This window comes from Myotis davidii, unplaced genomic scaffold, assembly GCF_000327345.1.
Source record: "Myotis davidii unplaced genomic scaffold, ASM32734v1 scaffold167, whole genome shotgun sequence".
NCBI classification, from domain to species: Eukaryota; Metazoa; Chordata; class Mammalia; order Chiroptera; family Vespertilionidae; genus Myotis; species Myotis davidii.
The window spans coordinates 6,203,662-6,220,310 of NW_006300048.1; the positions used below are offsets into that span (position 1 = coordinate 6,203,662).

The 16,649-nt window shown below is 42.7% G+C and overlaps 1 protein-coding gene across 1 annotated transcript in view; it reads right to left on the reverse strand.

Annotated features, from left to right (window-relative positions):
- Positions 1 to 8,898: 8,898 nt before the first annotated feature.
- ADGRF1 (adhesion G protein-coupled receptor F1) overlaps positions 8,899 to 16,649 on the reverse strand; it is a 37,929-nt gene continuing 30,178 nt past the window's right edge. Inside the window, 5 exon segments of the mRNA XM_015572253.1 lie at positions 8,899 to 8,928; positions 8,931 to 8,969; positions 10,531 to 10,590; positions 11,593 to 11,634; positions 12,900 to 14,273. Coding sequence (XP_015427739.1) covers positions 8,899 to 8,928; positions 8,931 to 8,969; positions 10,531 to 10,590; positions 11,593 to 11,634; positions 12,900 to 14,273 — 1,545 coding nt within the window.

The window sequence follows — 16,649 nt, forward strand, 5'->3', positions numbered from 1 at the left end:
AACCAGGAGCCAAGGCTGTGTCTTAAAGTGATCTATGTGGACAGACGCTAATCCCCAGACTCCTCGCTACCATTCCTCCTCCTGGGAAAGGTTTAAGATAACAGCCTGTGTAGGAACCATGTGTTATAATATACTTTTGTTTAGCAGGAAGAGGCATTTGCAAAGGCAAAGCTGGAATCCAATGGTGAAGTTTCACCTCTCGGCAGTAGAAGTTGCTGGTCCCTACCAAGGGGCAGATAATGCCAGATTCTGAACAGAGTTGCTCACTGCCCATATTTGTGTCTGCTGTGTATCTTTGCACATGAGGGTGGGTGGTCGGCTGCATTGTGGGGAGAACCCCAGAATTAACACTGATATATGGGGCATTATAGCACCTCCGAGCTGGCAGGGACATGGGGAGGAGGGTGGTGTGTGCAGACTTAACACTTCCCTTCCAGTTACCTTCAGGGCCAGCATCACAGTCTTCTGCATATCGGCTATGATCACTCTCAGCAGCTTTGGGAGGGTTGTGAACTTTTTGACAAAATAAAATTCATCCAGACCCACTTCTTGTGTGTGTGTATAAATAGAAGTAACCATGTGGAATAAGGCAGCTTTTATTTTGAAAATTAGGTATAAATGCTCGAAAGTTCTGAGATCTGTTCCCTTTGTATTTCATACACGGTTCAGTCTCAGAGAAAATTTCCAAATTTCTTTTGTGAATTTTTGAAATAAACAACAAATATAAGTTTACAAGGCAGAATACATATTGTAAATGGGTCCCATTTATATGGCAGGATAAACTCGTGAAAGATCTATTTCTAATGTTTAATGATGATTATTTGATGGTGGGGGAAACTAGGGAGGCAAAAATATAATAAGGAAAAGAATTTTTATTTTTGTTAATATTTTTTATTGATTTCAGAGAGGAAGAGAGAGGGAGATAGAAACATCAATCATGAGAGAGAATCAGTGACCAGTTGTATCCTGCACACCCCCTACTGAGATCGAGCCCACAACCCAGGCATGTGCCCTTGACCAGAATCGAACCCAGGACCCTTCAGTCCAAAGTCCGACTGAGCCAAACCAGCTAAGACAGGAAAATAATTTTTATTTTCTTTCTTAAATACTTCTATATTTATAATAAAATAAATGTGAAAAGTAAAAATAGCTAATATTTATTGAGCACATACTATGTATGTTCTAGGAATTTTGCTCGATGCACTATTGCATTTAATTTTCATAACAACCCCAAGGGTAGGTTCCACCACTGTCTCAATTTTACCATTGAGGAAATCGAGACCTTGGAGGGCCTCCATCACCTGCCAGAGAACGTTAGACTAAGTGTAAGGGCTATAACGCAAATGTGGAGTCCAGGTCCTATACTCCTGGCCACTGTACCACACTTCCTCAATGAATAAAAAATACAACTTAAGATTCCTTTTGCGGAAACAAAGAGTCAGTCTCACCACCTCATAGTCACACCTCCTATACCTCTTGTGCTTATACTTGCATGTAAACTTTGTTTCATTTAAACGCTCAATCAAACGAATATTGCTGTACTACACAGCCCCTCCCCACAGCTGCAGGGCCCGGATGAGGCAACGTGCACACACTGGTGGTGGGCGGGGTGGAAGGAAGAGAGGCCGGAAAAGGACATCTCAGGCTGGTGGCCAGTCTTCCTTAAAGTGAAAAACAAAGGGCAGAGGAAGAGAGGGCCAGAAGGGGTTGGTGTTTAGGAACCTGGGAGCGCCGCACAGTTGGAAACGCCCTCTTTCGAAGCTACAGCAATGCTCTTGGATATGCTTTAAGTTCTATTGTAGGCTAATAAGGAAAAAATAATTAGAAATGTCTTTTGGTTAGTCGGGCTTCAGTGTTCTTCCTCGTACAAACTTCTTTGCCTGGGCTAATTTTCTTTCTACTTGTCAAGGGTCATTACATTTTCTATAGGATAATGAGCAAGAAGGAGAAATATACAAAGGGGTTCCTGCCTCTTTCCCCTCACCTTGTAACGGGTATTTTCTAAGCCATCTGGACAGAATGCCCCAATGTGTTTTGCCTGAGGACATCCCTGGCACTCTGACCTTTATACTCCTAAACATTTGGGTGTATTTTCCCACAGAAAAAGAGGAAGAGAAAAGAAAAAGTATTGAACGCCTCTAGTATTCAGGCTGCTTTACTTCCTTCTCCACCAAAGCCTCCCAGGGGAACCTGCAAGGTGACTGTCAACTGTCCCATTTTACCAAGTGAGGGAGATCGGGTAGCCCGTCGAAGTGTCAGTAACAGAACTGATATCTGAACCTTTGTCGATGGTCCCCGAAGACTGGATCTTTCCTCTAAGCTCACTGCTTTGAAACAGTAAGTGTCCTACCTAGAGACCGTGCTTTGTTATTGGCATTCTGAGTATTATTATTGGCCACCACTTGCTAGATGCTTACCAAATACCAGGCAGTATGCTGGGAATGTTCAGGCTTCTCTCATGTTCTCCCAACAATGACTTCGCTGACAGATGGAGTGACTAAGGTTTGGTCATGTAACCGAGTTAATGCACTTAGTAAGTGTTGGAGCCAGGCCTCCAACCCTTTCCTTCCTAACAGTGATAGTACAGCGCCCAGAGTGCTGCCATCCAGCTCCAAACACGTCTCTGCGCCCACCATTCCACAGACTGAGGCTCTCTGAAGTGTTGGCAACAGGAAATGAAACTGCAGGAGGTCTTCTCTCCCACCCCTCCTCATCCTCCTGCATCAGGGGAGGCTAGGAGCCTGTCTCAAAGTTCCCTCTCTGAGTTCTCTAAGTCAGGGGTCCCCAAATTTGAGCAGGCATTGCAGCAGCGATTTTTAAACATTTTTATCTCAATTACTAAAATTCTGCCTGACATCAAAAAAATATAGTATGCACCCAGCTGGCGTGGCTCAGTGGTTGAGCATTGACCTATGAACCAGGAGGTCCTGGTTCAATTCCAGGTCAGGGCACATGCCCAAGTTGTGGGCTCGATCCCCAGTGGGGGGTGTGCAGGAGGCAGCCAGTTGATGATTCTTTCTCATTATTGATGTTTATCTCTCTCTCTCATGACTAAAAAATCAGGTATTGCATATTTTAAAAATTCTTGTGGCACACCAGTTGAAAATTGTTGTTTCTTTCTCACATCTATGTTTCTCTCTCTCAGTCCCTTCCTCCATCTAAAATCAATAAAAACATATCTACAGGTGAGGAATAAACAAACAAACAAAACAAAAAAACAGGTGACCCTGAACCTCATTCCTGCGTTTCTGATTTAGGAGGTCTGGGGTAGGCCCAAGAATTGGTATTTCTAACAAGTTCCATGTCAGGCTGATACAGTGGGGCCTTGACTTACGAGTTTAATTCGTTCGGAGACTGAGCTCGTTAAGGAGCTCGTTAACTCAAATTACCCTATCAACTCAATGCAAAAAATCAGCCGAGAGACAGCTGGTATCTCAAAAAACTAGTTAGTCGGGACACTCCTAAGTCAAGGCCCCACTGTATTGCTGAGGGTGGGAGTTGGGGGATACATTAGAGCCATTAATTTAAGAAAAAGCAGGACATGAGCAGTTCATGTGGTGCAAACTTACTTATTTATTGCTTAATTCACAGAAAGGAGGGGTTGTATAATATTCTCCACAATCAGGTGAAATAGAGGACAGATGGGGCTGGCTTCCCCACCCAGCTGACTTCAGGGAAACAAAACCACATTATCGCCAGCGCCAGGCGAAGCTTGCAGGCCACAGAGCGTTGTCCTTGGCAGTGCCCGGCTCGTGTTGTCATGGAATCCACGGCTGCCTTGCCCGTGCCCTGTTGGGGGACCCGGCTGAGATCTAACAACCAGGAAATCTTATCCACAAAAGCAGTGTGTCCCTTGGCAACACATCACACTGGGGTGCTCCTTGGCTCTGGTTTCAAGCATCAGGTCAGAATTCCAAAGGGGTGTTGCCTCCCATCTGGTTGGCATAAATGTCGCTGTTGGCAATGCTTTATCTGTGATTCCTACCCAGCAAGATAAGGTCTTGCCAAAACTACTTGGGCTGGTACCCTTTGGTGATAAATTTCTCTTCTCCCAGGGTGTTACCTATGAAGAGACACAGAATCGGAGAAAGTCAGGACTGGAAGGATCTCAGAGCTTATCTAACAAATACAGGTTTTACTGATGGGAAACGGGAAAGCATCTGAGGAATGATGGAGGCGAGGTGGAGGCCGGGCCTCCCAAGGACTCCACCCTGGAGAGAACCCTCCACACTAGCCCCACAGGAAGCCATTTGGACACACTGGGTTAGGATCAAGCCAGGTGAAATGCAGACCAGTTCCCGGAGAATTCGTGGTAGCAGGGACCTATGGGACTCTTCATAGGAAGATAAGGGCTGAGCAGCAAATTGCAATCAGCTCTGGTCCTTCCTGACCGCCTTTGGAGGACCTGCTGAATCCCTGCTCTAAATGCAGTCACTGGTCTATGTTGGTTGGTTCTGTTTTGCTCTCTCCATCCTAGAGACCCTGGGTACAAAATGGAATCTCTAGAGTTTGGGTAACTCAGTCATTGAAGTGTGGCTCGTGTCTGACAAAACTATACAATTTACCAAACTATTTTCTCCCAAAGGAAGAGATGAATAAAAATAAAAAATCCCCAGAGTGCTCCCAATCTGTTTTGCACCACGTACTTGAATTAACTGGTTTCCTAGCAGGTGAAAATTCCACACCAGCCATGGCTAATTCCTGCTTTGCTTAGAAACAGCCTTCACTGTTTACCAGTATCCTTGGGCATAAACCCAGGAAACAGAGGTATTGTTTGCTGTTCTGAAACAGAGCTATTATGCTCTAACTCCCTAATTTATTTTACTAGACAAATCATAGCAGGAACACTGTAAATTGTTCCTAATTAGAGAAGTTGGATTAAAATGTGTTTCAAACCCCCAAATTCCAGAGTGGACCACAGGTGTGTCTACTCTCCCAGCAAGTTGTCCAGGATTTATTTCTCGGTTCGAGTTCGCCCCCTAAAGTTTGATAAAGGTAAGTACAGTACAGCCTTTCTGCCATCTTAACAAAAGGCAGTCTTTCAGAATCGTTCAGAAGGCAATAGGTTTGGGGCTTTTAGAGAAATCTGCATCAGTCTGAAAAACTTTCTAGGTGCCATCGAATGACTATTTGTCGGCCCCTTTATTTGTGCTGGAAGCATGAGAAAAACTTGAAATTAATCTTTCTAAAATAACAAGTTACAGATCTGGAAGAGCTTATCTGATAAAAGGCCAGGCAAAGTCTAAGCATGATTCCATTCTTTTTTTTTTTAATATGTTTTATTGATTTTTCACAGAGAGGAAGGGAGAGAGACAGAGAGCCAGAAACATCGATGAGAGAGAAACATCGATCAGCTGCCTCCTGCACATCTCCCACTGGGGATGTGCCCGCAACCCAGGCACATGCCCTTGACCTGAATCGAACCTGGGACCCCCTCAGTCCGCAGGCCGACGCTCTATCCACTGAGCCAAACCGGTTTCAGCATGATTCCATTCTTTTGTAAAACATCCCAACAGTGGGATTTCTTCCTCTAAGTGCCTATTATACTCATATCAGAGATCTTCACGTTTCAAATTGACATAGGCAAGTCAGGTGCTTTATCTCCCCTGACTCGGCAGTATTTAACCCAATTGAAATCCTTCTCAAAATGTTCTTCTTAGCTTCTGGGACAGCAGGTTCCCCTGGCTTCCTACCTACTTCACAGGCTGCTCCTTCTCATTCCCCTGTACTAGGTCCTCCTCCTCTCCCTCCCTCATGATGATGGGGTGCCTGGCCCAGTGCTTGGACCCTCTTACTTCTCTCCCTGTATCCGCTGTGTGATACCTAGTCCCACGGCTTTAAGCACCATCTCTTTTCTGGAAGCTCAACTGGGGAAGAACTCACAGCTCATTCGGGTTGTTAATAGAATTCATTTCATTGCAATTATGAGATTAAGAACCTTGGATTTTTGCTGACCTTTGGTTAGAGGCTACCTGAGACACTCACGGTCACCTTCACTTCCCTGTCACATGGGATTCTTCAACATGGCCACTTATGTCCGTACGCCTGCAAGAAGAGTCTCTTACTCCAGCCTGCTTTTAACACAGTGAGTTAATCTATGCAAAGCATTCAGAATAGTGCCTGGCACATGGTGAGTACTCTATAAATGTTGGTTCTTCTTTGACTTCTTACCATCATTGTCATCACCATCACACCACCACCATCATCATCACAATTATTGTTAAAAGAAATCAACTCTTGCCTTTAAAACTACAGTGCAAATCTCTAGGAAACTCTAGAAACAGGGAGAAATCAAAGATTCTTGGTTCTTCTGGGGTTGGGACTCAGTTGAGCCAATAGGGATGGAAATATGGAAGAAAATGTCACTTCACACAGTGTCTGTTCGCCTGCTCTTCTGTATTTCACATACAAGTGGCACTGGCTATATGTGTAAATAACTTTCAGAAAGTACCTCCAATGTATTAATGAAAGAAATCCAGGATGTTTTAAGGTATCTCCCTGGAGCTAACAACCAAACTCCCCCACATTTTGCTGCTTACATAGAGAAAATTCTGGAAGTAATGAACCACATGTATAACCTCATAAAGCTTTCTTAGGATCACAGGTAATTCTCAAAGCTCTTATGGGACCGTAGAAAAGGACTAGGAAGCAAAAGTCCTAAAAGTCCCCAATGACCTGTCATTGGCTTTATAGTCATTGGCCAGTCATGTCACCTGGCCAAGCTTCCATGCCCTCACCTCTGTATTAGGTCTGCCTGCACACCTCACATCACTGGATTGGGGACCAGATGAAAGTGCCTTGCAAACTGAAAAATACCACATTAAGTATGAAATGGAAGTTCTCATTTTATTTCTGATTACCTTTCAAAGTTGAATAACTGAACCTAAAAAGCAAAAGTAAGCATAAGATCCAACTGGAAAATGTGGGAGGGAAATTTATACCAATGACTTTTTGATAAGGATGTGAACATGGCCTATCAATGTATCTAAGGCAATTTCATGACATTTTCTCACTCTGATTCAGAAGATTGGATGTGCCCTATGAAAAAGTGCTATTTTATGAAAAAGGACAGGCAGCTGTGGCAGTGAGGGACTGGTACAACTGATATAATTTCCGACAAAACCTACTCTTCTACATTTATGTAGCAATCCCTTTGACTCAAACCACATGAAAATCAATCTTTCCATTTCATTGAAGATAAAGAGGGCAGTGACAATCCTAAAACCTCCCACTTTTAGTCCCAGACTTTTCAATCAGAAAATTCCATCTAATATTGAGCTAATTTCTTCCCTGACATTTAGTCAGAAATGTCAAGTTGCTCCAAAACTTTTTCTTGATTTTATGGTTTCCAGCCTTATTCAGTTGATAAAAACTGAGTTAGCATGATGTCATTTGAGGACTCTCCAGTCTGAGAAAATGCATAAGTGCCTAAGAGAGGAAAAAGATGGTTAGAACTCTGGCTACTAAGTTGGAACGAAGCATGAGACCAAAATGAAAAGAAGCCGATGCAATTCCTTACAACTCTGGACACTTTTAGGAAGATAGTAGGCAAAGTTCTAGAATATAGCTGGCCAACAGGACAGCATTTCGTTAATGCCACAGAAACTGGAGTTTGTCAGACATCTCTCATTTGACAAGAGAAGCACCACGCTTTTCAGATATTGCTGGGAAATGAGAAAAGGCAGATTTGAGATCACAGAATGTCATTTCTGGGAGGAGCTTTAGCCCTCTCTTCATTTTTTTGTTTTGTTTTGTTTTTCTTTTACTGATGAGAAACAAAATCCAAAAAGTAAAGAAGTGTGTCAGAAGCCTTCAAGCTTGTTGGTGGCAGTAATATTGGGACCCAAGGCCCCTGAATGAGCACATGAAACATTTTGGGAGAGAAGTATCTCCTCAAATTCAGACACTTGAACTTCACCTGGAGACTGAATTCAAATAATTTTGATTGGAATCTCACTGATTGCCTGTTTCCCTACCTTAATAAGGTACCAATGTAATTTTAACATGAAATGAGACTCTCAAGTATGACTTCAGCTTAACTTGTAACGTAGTGTCTCTCCCTCAGCCTCAATGCTCCATGCTCCCTTCTCCTCCAGCAATGCTGCAACTATCTGCAATGCTTAAATACCAGTCTTCTGGGAGCTCAATGTCATCCACAACAGCCAATATCTCAGCATAGAAATGAGGCATGTCATAGGCAGAGGGGACAGTGCTCTCTTCCCCAAAGCAGAGGGTGGTTCCTCCTTTTCCAGGAACACTAGGGAGGAGGATATGTCCAACACTAGGGCATAAGCACCTGGCCCATGCCACTGCTCAGCAGCTGGCACAGAAGGAGAGATTCTCTGGTAAGGACAAAGTTGATGTTAGTTAACCACACTTCTTCACCCCATGGCCCCAGTGATCAATGTCACAGATTTATACACTGTCTAATTGAGAAGATACTAGTATTTTGTGATGAAATTAAATGATAGTCGCTGATCTCCAGGAGTGACAAATCCCCAATACTGTATTATTGTGCCAACCCTGAGCACCATTCAGACAAACTCTGGACACACAGCTGGCTGATACTCTCACACTTCTCAAGTGAATTTTTAAAAAGTTGTCATTGAGCCCAGTTAGTGTGGCTCAGTAGGTGAGCATCAACCCATGAACCAGAGGGTCATGGTTCAATTCCTGATCAGAGTGCATGCCTGGGTTGTGGGCTGGATCCCCAGTGGTGGGTGTGGAGGAGGCAGCCAATCAATGATTCTTTCTCATTATTGATGTTTCTATCTCTCTCTTCCTTCCTCTCTGAAATCAATAAAAAATATATATATTTTAAAAGTTGCCATTGAGTTTTCCTTATTTGATGTATTCAGAGTCTCTTCCTACCTTTTATATCCGTTGGTTTATTGTGACTTACCTTTGTGTTGCATTGGGTTGAAAGACTTTGCAAATTTGGGTGTGGCAGATAATTCTGATGAGTTTTGCTGCACAAAAGAAAAATGAGTCATTTGGGCATTAATAGTATCCTTTCAGTGACAGTGAACATTTCCTAACTTCTTGATGTCATTAACAATCCTTTATTCTATCTACATAGCACATTATTATCCTTTTAAGAAATTTGAATACTTGCTTCTTTATTCTTTATTCTGCTTTAATCAATTTGAAATGCTTCATCCTGTCTCACTTTATCAAGGTAAGGTTTTCCTTCAATGCAGTCGCATGTGCTGTAGCTCTCTCCTTTTCGTAAGAGCAGTGACTTATTTATTAGTTTCACATGTGTGGATCAAGGGATTTCAGTTCTTCAAGACATAAATTCAAAAATCACAGAACGTTAGCCCTTCTGCTTTGAGGAACTAGTCAGACACTTAGTTTTAACAGTTGAGAAAGTAGAACCCAAAAGGTACTGAATTTCCTAAGATTTACCACCAGTTACAGAAATACAAGGCACACCACCCCAAGTCTAGTCTTCCTCTGTCACCATGCATTTGATCTCCTTGGGTGGTGAACACACAATGCAATACAAAGATGATGTATTATAGAATTGTACACTTGAAACCTATATAATGTTAGTAACCAGTTATTTTAAATTTAAAAATAATAATAAAAGGAAATTAAAGTGGGGGGGAAGAAATACAGGGGAGGTCTGCTGGCCCGTGGGCCCCTGATCCCTAATTTATAGCAATGTTCTCCATCTACTATGAAATGCACACTTAGAAAAAAATGTTTAATGTCAGAAGCGAATTCACTGTCTGTTATTTCAAAGGTCATTTTGTCCCTTGTAAAAATCTCTAAACATCCACATAGGTTTTCATGCACTTAAGGCAGTAGACTTTTATCAAACACAGAAATCTCTTTAGAAACTTTTCTGAAAGCCCTCAGTATTTTGCTGAAAGATGAACGTCAAAATTAACTTCAAAAATACAAAACATGCGTGCAAGTGCTTTTGTTTGTAAGTATACTCTCCTTATGTGAGTGACACCTTTGTGGCGAAGCATGAGACAGGAGTCCTCTGTTTCTATACAAATGTCAGCTTGTAGACGTAAAAGCCAGAACTGCATGGGACAAAGTCAGTTATACCAGCTTAAGAGAGGAAATTCTAATATACAGTTTTATATATTAGAAGTTAGTCAAGACTTCACCCCTAATTTCCTAGAGAAGGAAAATGGTTTATAGGAAAGCCAAACAGGCAGAGAAAAGGGCCTTACCGACTCTTGCAGTTGGGAGACAAGTCAGACTAAAGCAAATGAGATTGGTCAAAGGTATTTGTTCACAATAGCACCCACAGGCCTGGATCCTTGAATGTCCTGAAGCTTTCCATGTCTTCTCATTCATTCATTCATTCATTCATTCATTCATTTCCTCTCTCACTCAACTCTATAATGAGTATTGACCATGTACTGGGCACTGTGACAGATAACCAGAATATAATGGTGACAGAAACTCAAGGGGTTTACACAAAAGTGGCCTTTCTGTGAGGCTGTAGAAAAAGGAAAATGGAAAAGTGGACCTTCGTGCCTTGAATGCATGGCAGTGTGAGATAATTACCTTTGATGGTTGTTTCAAAGAGCTTAAAGGAGACAATGTGTTGAACAGCAGTTGTCGCAGCTGTAAGGGCAACAGAGAAGTACTAAGACGCACATATACAAACATACATAGGCAAAGCAAGAACAAAACTGCAGATTGAAACTGTAGTTTAGAGTAGTATTTCCTGGAAGCTAACAGACTATAAGCATGGGTATCTGATGAAATGATTTATCTTCTTTTACTTCCTTTATTTATTTTATTTATCTGTAAACAAATCTAAAGTTAAACAAAGAACAACAGAAGCAAAAGCCATAATAATTCAAATTCTAGACATTCATAATTGAAAATAATTGCTAAACTGAAATTCACCTTTGAAGTTGAAGAGTTTGCTAACCATGTGCTTTGTACAAATGAGAGAATTATTTAGGCCAATCAAGAACAGCAAATTGCTTTTCTGTAATTAGCAGTTTTGTGCATGTGTTAATTATAAAATATTCTTTAGTTCTTATTTTTTTTAAAAGCCTACATCTATTAGCTTATTACATTTACTGCTCTCAACAGAATTGCTCAATGCTTGGGAAAAATAATAAAACGAGATTATTAAGTTTTTTTCTATTATCTTTTACTTACATTGGTCATCCTTTTTAGGTTATTTAATTTTAGAAGCTATTTACTATTTAAAACTCTGGATATATAGAAGTAGCTTTGTCTTTCAGTATATTCTAAGTAAATGGATAAATTAAAGGAACAAAAGGGAATTTCCCCATAAGGAAAGTACTTTTGCTCTTTAGTGATTGCCAAACCATAATGTACTAGTAATTTACAAAAATTTAAAGTAAAAACACTTTTCTGCTTCTTTCTATAATGTCACATTACAGATTGTGATTAGTTCTATATAGCTTATAATCAGCAGTGAGTGTTTAGTTCCTTTGTTGCCTGACTGAGCCTGCCTTTTGTAAAATTACTGAATTTTATTACAAAAGTACCCCTAATCTGGCTCTGTTATATGAATAAGAGCCAGAACTAAAGAGGAAAGGTTACCTGCCTCAGTTAGGGGATAAAGAGAGAAATGAATACACATACCTTACTATCCAAGAGCATCCCAAAGCATAAGATGAAAAAACCCTAAAAAGATAATAAATCACATTTTATTTTTTCCAGAAAAGAAAGCATATGTAATACTATCTTCTATTCTATCACCCAACATTGGAGTTGTCTGCCCGCTAGACTGAGGACTCCTTGAAGGCAAGGATACCCTGTGACCTCCACAATGCCTAGCATGCCAAAAAGTACTCAAAAATTTTTAGTCAAATGTATAAATAAATAAATTGAGGGAATAATGTTTTAAATGCACGCAGAGCTTCATTTTCCCCTTAGTGTCATCCTCAACCCAAAACAAATAAATTCTGTTTGCTTCTATATCTTAGCCTTTCTTTAGGACAGGCAGTAAGTGAACATTTGCTAAGCCTCTCTATGGCAGAGGCACTGTGGTCCAACCCTAAGGCCAGGTGAGGGAGTTCACCTCTATCAGCACCCTTTCCATCAAGTCCTTGGGATGGGGTACCCTTGGCAGAGGCTTTCTTGGACCTTGAGATCCTCCTCCCAGTCAGAGCACCCTCAGCACAGACCGTGCAACACTAAGGTTCGACCCCCAGATCCCTAAGTCATTGTGCAGAGATGACCCAGCAAACCATCATTGAACCAGGATTGAAGGCTCTCTTCCAGATTCATCAAAACCTAGGAATTACTCTGTCCATCTACTCCCCAAACACTCTCTGACTGGGGCATGGGAAACCCATTCTTTGCAGCAGGGGTTAGCAAACTTTTTCTGTAAAGAACTAGACAGTAAATATTCAGGTTTAAAGGGTCACACAGTCTCTGTTACAACTGCTGAAGCCTGCTGGCATAAGGAAAGCAGCCACAGATCATATGTAAACAAAGAGGTGTGGCTCTGTTCCAATAAAACTTTATTTACAAAAACAGCACTAGCTGCAGTTTGCCAGCTTCTGCTCTATCTCCCTCGGGGGACTACCTTTGCACCGTTCAGAGTCAACAGGGCTCTTGATTTATTTCCCTCTCCCTGTGTGCTTTCACACAGGTCGCCCTGGGGAAAGAGGACTGAGTCAGCAGCAAGAGAGATTAACATTAGCTCTCGAAGCCTAGCAGATTGAAAGCGCTGGAATGGGTTACTGAAGAAGCTTAATATTCTGCTTCAGTATAAGAGTAACTGTTGGGGAAAAGGAACTTTTTTTATTATTCACTGTTGCCAGGCAGTTTTGGTTACAGTTCTGCTGGAGGCAGGGAGGTAAGATAGCTTCAAGAGGTGTCTTGCCAACCTCAGTTCTCTACAACTATTCCAGTTACCTGATGGCATGGTAGGTCATTCTCACCTGGAATGCATTGAGCAATGCAAACATAACGTGCCACGCCGGATTCTGGCTGTCCACCATTACTCCTATGCCAAAGCCCCAGGTAAGCCCCAGCAGAGGGGTCAGAATGAGGATGCTCTTCCCCATGCGGACGATAGTGGCTTTGTTGTCCTGACTCAGCCTCTCTCCAACTGCGGGCCTCCAGAGCTTCGTGAGAACTAAGAGCACCACCACCAGGTTCACCGCCACGATAGTCAGCACGGGAACAGCGAGGGCCAACAGGGGTTTGCTTCCACCGGACCAGTTCAGCCAACACACGTCTTTCCTTGCGTAGCCATTGCTAGGTTGTGTGACCGCAATGGTGATGACAGATATAATGAGAGGACATCCATAGCCCAGGCAGAACCCGACAGCCATCATCAAAGGCATGGCCAGGTGATGGAACACGAAGACGATCCGATAAGCCAGCAGGAGGCCGAGCAGGAGCATCCAAAAGAACAAGGAGAGGTAGAAAAAGTGTGTAAAGAACACGGCAGCTACGCAGACCCCAGAAGGGTTGACCGTGGCATCCACCGTGGCAGCAACAATAAACCAAACATCAGCAATCAGGAGGCAGAGGGATATGTTGACCATGCAAATATGACGCGTGTGCGAGGTTTGGTTTTTCTTGACCTGCTTCCAATACAGAGCCTCGATGATCAGACATAAGATGAGACTTCCAATGGAGATGCCCAGCCCCACAAAGGTGATCCATTTCATAACTGGAATGATGGCAGGGGGGACAAAGGGTGACATCAGCATGGAGAATGAGGTCAGGTGAGTACACCGGCACATCACTGTGTCTGGAGTTTCATTCACTAGGTGGCAGCCTGCCTCGTTCCATTGCAAATGACTAAAATCCCAGAACACACAATGAGGCTGACTCAGGTTTGAGTCTATCTTGGAGAAAAGCAGGAAGACTTCATTTATGGAATAGTTTTGGATAACCGTGGATATCACGGGCCCATTGACCTGAGCATTTCCAATTTGGGTAATGGGTAGAATGTCCCCCAAGGTCAATGAGGCCATGCTGACAATAGTTCCTGGAAGGGTCCCCTGGAATTGGTCTGACCCAATTAACACACGGCCTCTGATGGGAATGGGGGTATTGGGGGGGAACATTTCAGTCTGATAGTTGTAACCTGTCTTATGTTGGCTTTCGGACACTGGAATCCCTTTCCAGTTAATGAATTCCCGAGAAAAATTCAGAGGCAGAGCTGTTGGAGGTACCAGAACGCTGATGTTTTCCAGTGTCTCTAGTAACTGGGAGCTGGCATGCTTTTCTTCCTGCAGTAACACTGTCCAGTTGGTTACTGATGTTGAATTAAGGATGTGGTCAGCTATACTGATGACATCCTGAAATGCAAGGAAGCGAGTCAGTTTGTATTTTGAATAAACGGGCAAGGAGACTAACAGTGGATAGTCATTAGAACTAAAGGTAGGAAAATGGCCCTGAGAATTGGCTCAGGTGATGATCACATTAAAACTCATCAGTGAAATTCGGCTCATTTGTTCTGCAAATGGAAGGTTTGGGTTAAAAAACCTTGGGTCAACAGGATCATGTCAGTTGCAGGGTGATTGCCCCTGGGCATTCATGGGCATGTCAAGGTTTCGGCATGGATGAGAACGAACCCTGCAATTGGGCTGCAGTGGTGTGCCCTTCCTTCTCTGGAGGCGGCAAACATGACTGCATTACTCCTCAACTCAGAGTGTGACATGACTGTTAACTGCTTTCCCATGCTATGTTTGTTTTGCTAACATCAGAAGTTCTAAATTCATGTCACAGGTGTTCAAGTTTTAATTCACGTGTATTTATTATTTTTGTTTTATAGAAGAGAGAAATATAAAGTAAAAATCCTTAAAAACTGGAGGCAAGCGCAAGGAAGTATTGAATTGCTGTTGATTTTAACGGTCAGCCTTAGTTTGAGAGATACCTTTTCCAAACCAGTGCTTAAAAATGGCCACTTTGTCCCTCGTTATCCTCTGTCTTTCTTAGGACTCTAGTTCCCAGTGTCTATCACTCTGGGCCCCTATTTACCCTAACCGAGCCCTCTGTGGCTTCTGGCTCAGGATCCCATAACTCGTTTCTTCTGCTGCCTCTAGGATCCTCTGCCTTTGTTTGCCTGCTCTATTTTTCTCTTTAATTAATTTTTATCCTTTTTATGTCATTTGGTTTTAGTTGGTCTCTTGCAAACAACACGTGGTCAAACTTTAAAAAAATCTTTTAATTGTCTTTCCTTTGATTCAGGGGGTTTAATTTATTCATATTTAGTGTCATTTTGACACAATGGTCACCTTATATGAGGTTAAGTATAATTGTGTGATTATGTAACATTATACATTATATAATCCAATTCTGAAAAATACTACGTACTCTAACATAAAATGCATACATCCAAGGATATTTATTTAATAAATATTCATTGAGTACCTGCTACATGTCACTTGCCATTCCTCTAGGGGTCCCAGTGGTCGGCAAACTGCGGCTCGGCAAACCGCAGCTCGTGAGCCACATGCGGCTCTTTGGCCCCTTGAGTGTGGCTCTTCCACAAAATACTGGCTTTTCCACAAAATACCGACTTCTGCGCATGGGCCACAAAGTTTCAATCGCACTGTAAGTGCATGCCCGCACGTGGTATTTTGTGGAAGAGCCACACTGAAGGGGCCAAAGAGCCGCATGTGGCTCGCAAGCCGCAGTTTGCCGACCACAGGCACTGACAGGATACCTAAAATGTAAGCTGTGTCTATTCCACTGTGACCAGATTACAGGTCTTTTTTTTCCTTTTGCTTATTTGAATTTTTTTTTTAGTGACCAAGTCTTATGTCTGTAATTTTAAGTTAATATTTTTTATTTTTTATATATTTTTATTGATTGCAGAGAGGAAGGGAGAGGGAGAGAGAGATAGAAACATCAATTATGAAAGAGAATCATTGATCAGCCGCCTCCTGCATGCCCCACACTGGGGATCGAGTCCACAACCCAGGCATGTGCCCTTGACCAGAATTGAACCTGGGACTTTTCAGTCCGCAGGCCGACGCTTTATCCACTGAGCCAAATCGGCTAGGGCTTAAATTAATTTTTAAAAATCCAAATCAAAGCATGGATTTCCCAGTCAATAAAAGAGGAAGGTCTTAAAGTAGAAATGACTGAAGCCAGAGTTCCTGCCCACAGGAAAGAACAACTGCAGACTGCACGCAGGTATTGAGAGTTGGCACCTGTGCCAACACAGTCGCATCGGGTGCAGAGGCTCTTCCCTTCCTCTAAGCCGAGTGCTGCCCAGACGACCTGCCTAGAGGATGCTCCTTGCTACTTTGAACTCACACGGTTAATCCCATGAGTTCCTTGCACATGGCGGAGGAAGCAGTAAAAATCACACAAAGACTGTTATGTGCCTCTTCAGTCTTTTCAACAGCACCCCTCCAACACAGGCTTTTGTCATTCCTCCTTATGAAGTAATTTTAAAGTGGGCCCTTCAAAACCCTCATGCATTGCTGGTGGGGTTGCAAATGAGTGCAACCATTATGGAAAAGAGTATGAAGTTTCCTCAAAAAGTTAACAATAGAACTACCATATGACTCAGCAACCCCACTTATGGATATACTAGAGGCCCGGTGCACAAAAATTTGTGCACTCGGGGGAGAGGGGGAGTCCCTCAGCCCGGCCTGTGCCCTCTAGCAGTCTGGGACCCCTCGGGAGATAACGACCTGCTGGCTTAGGCCTGCTCCCGGGTG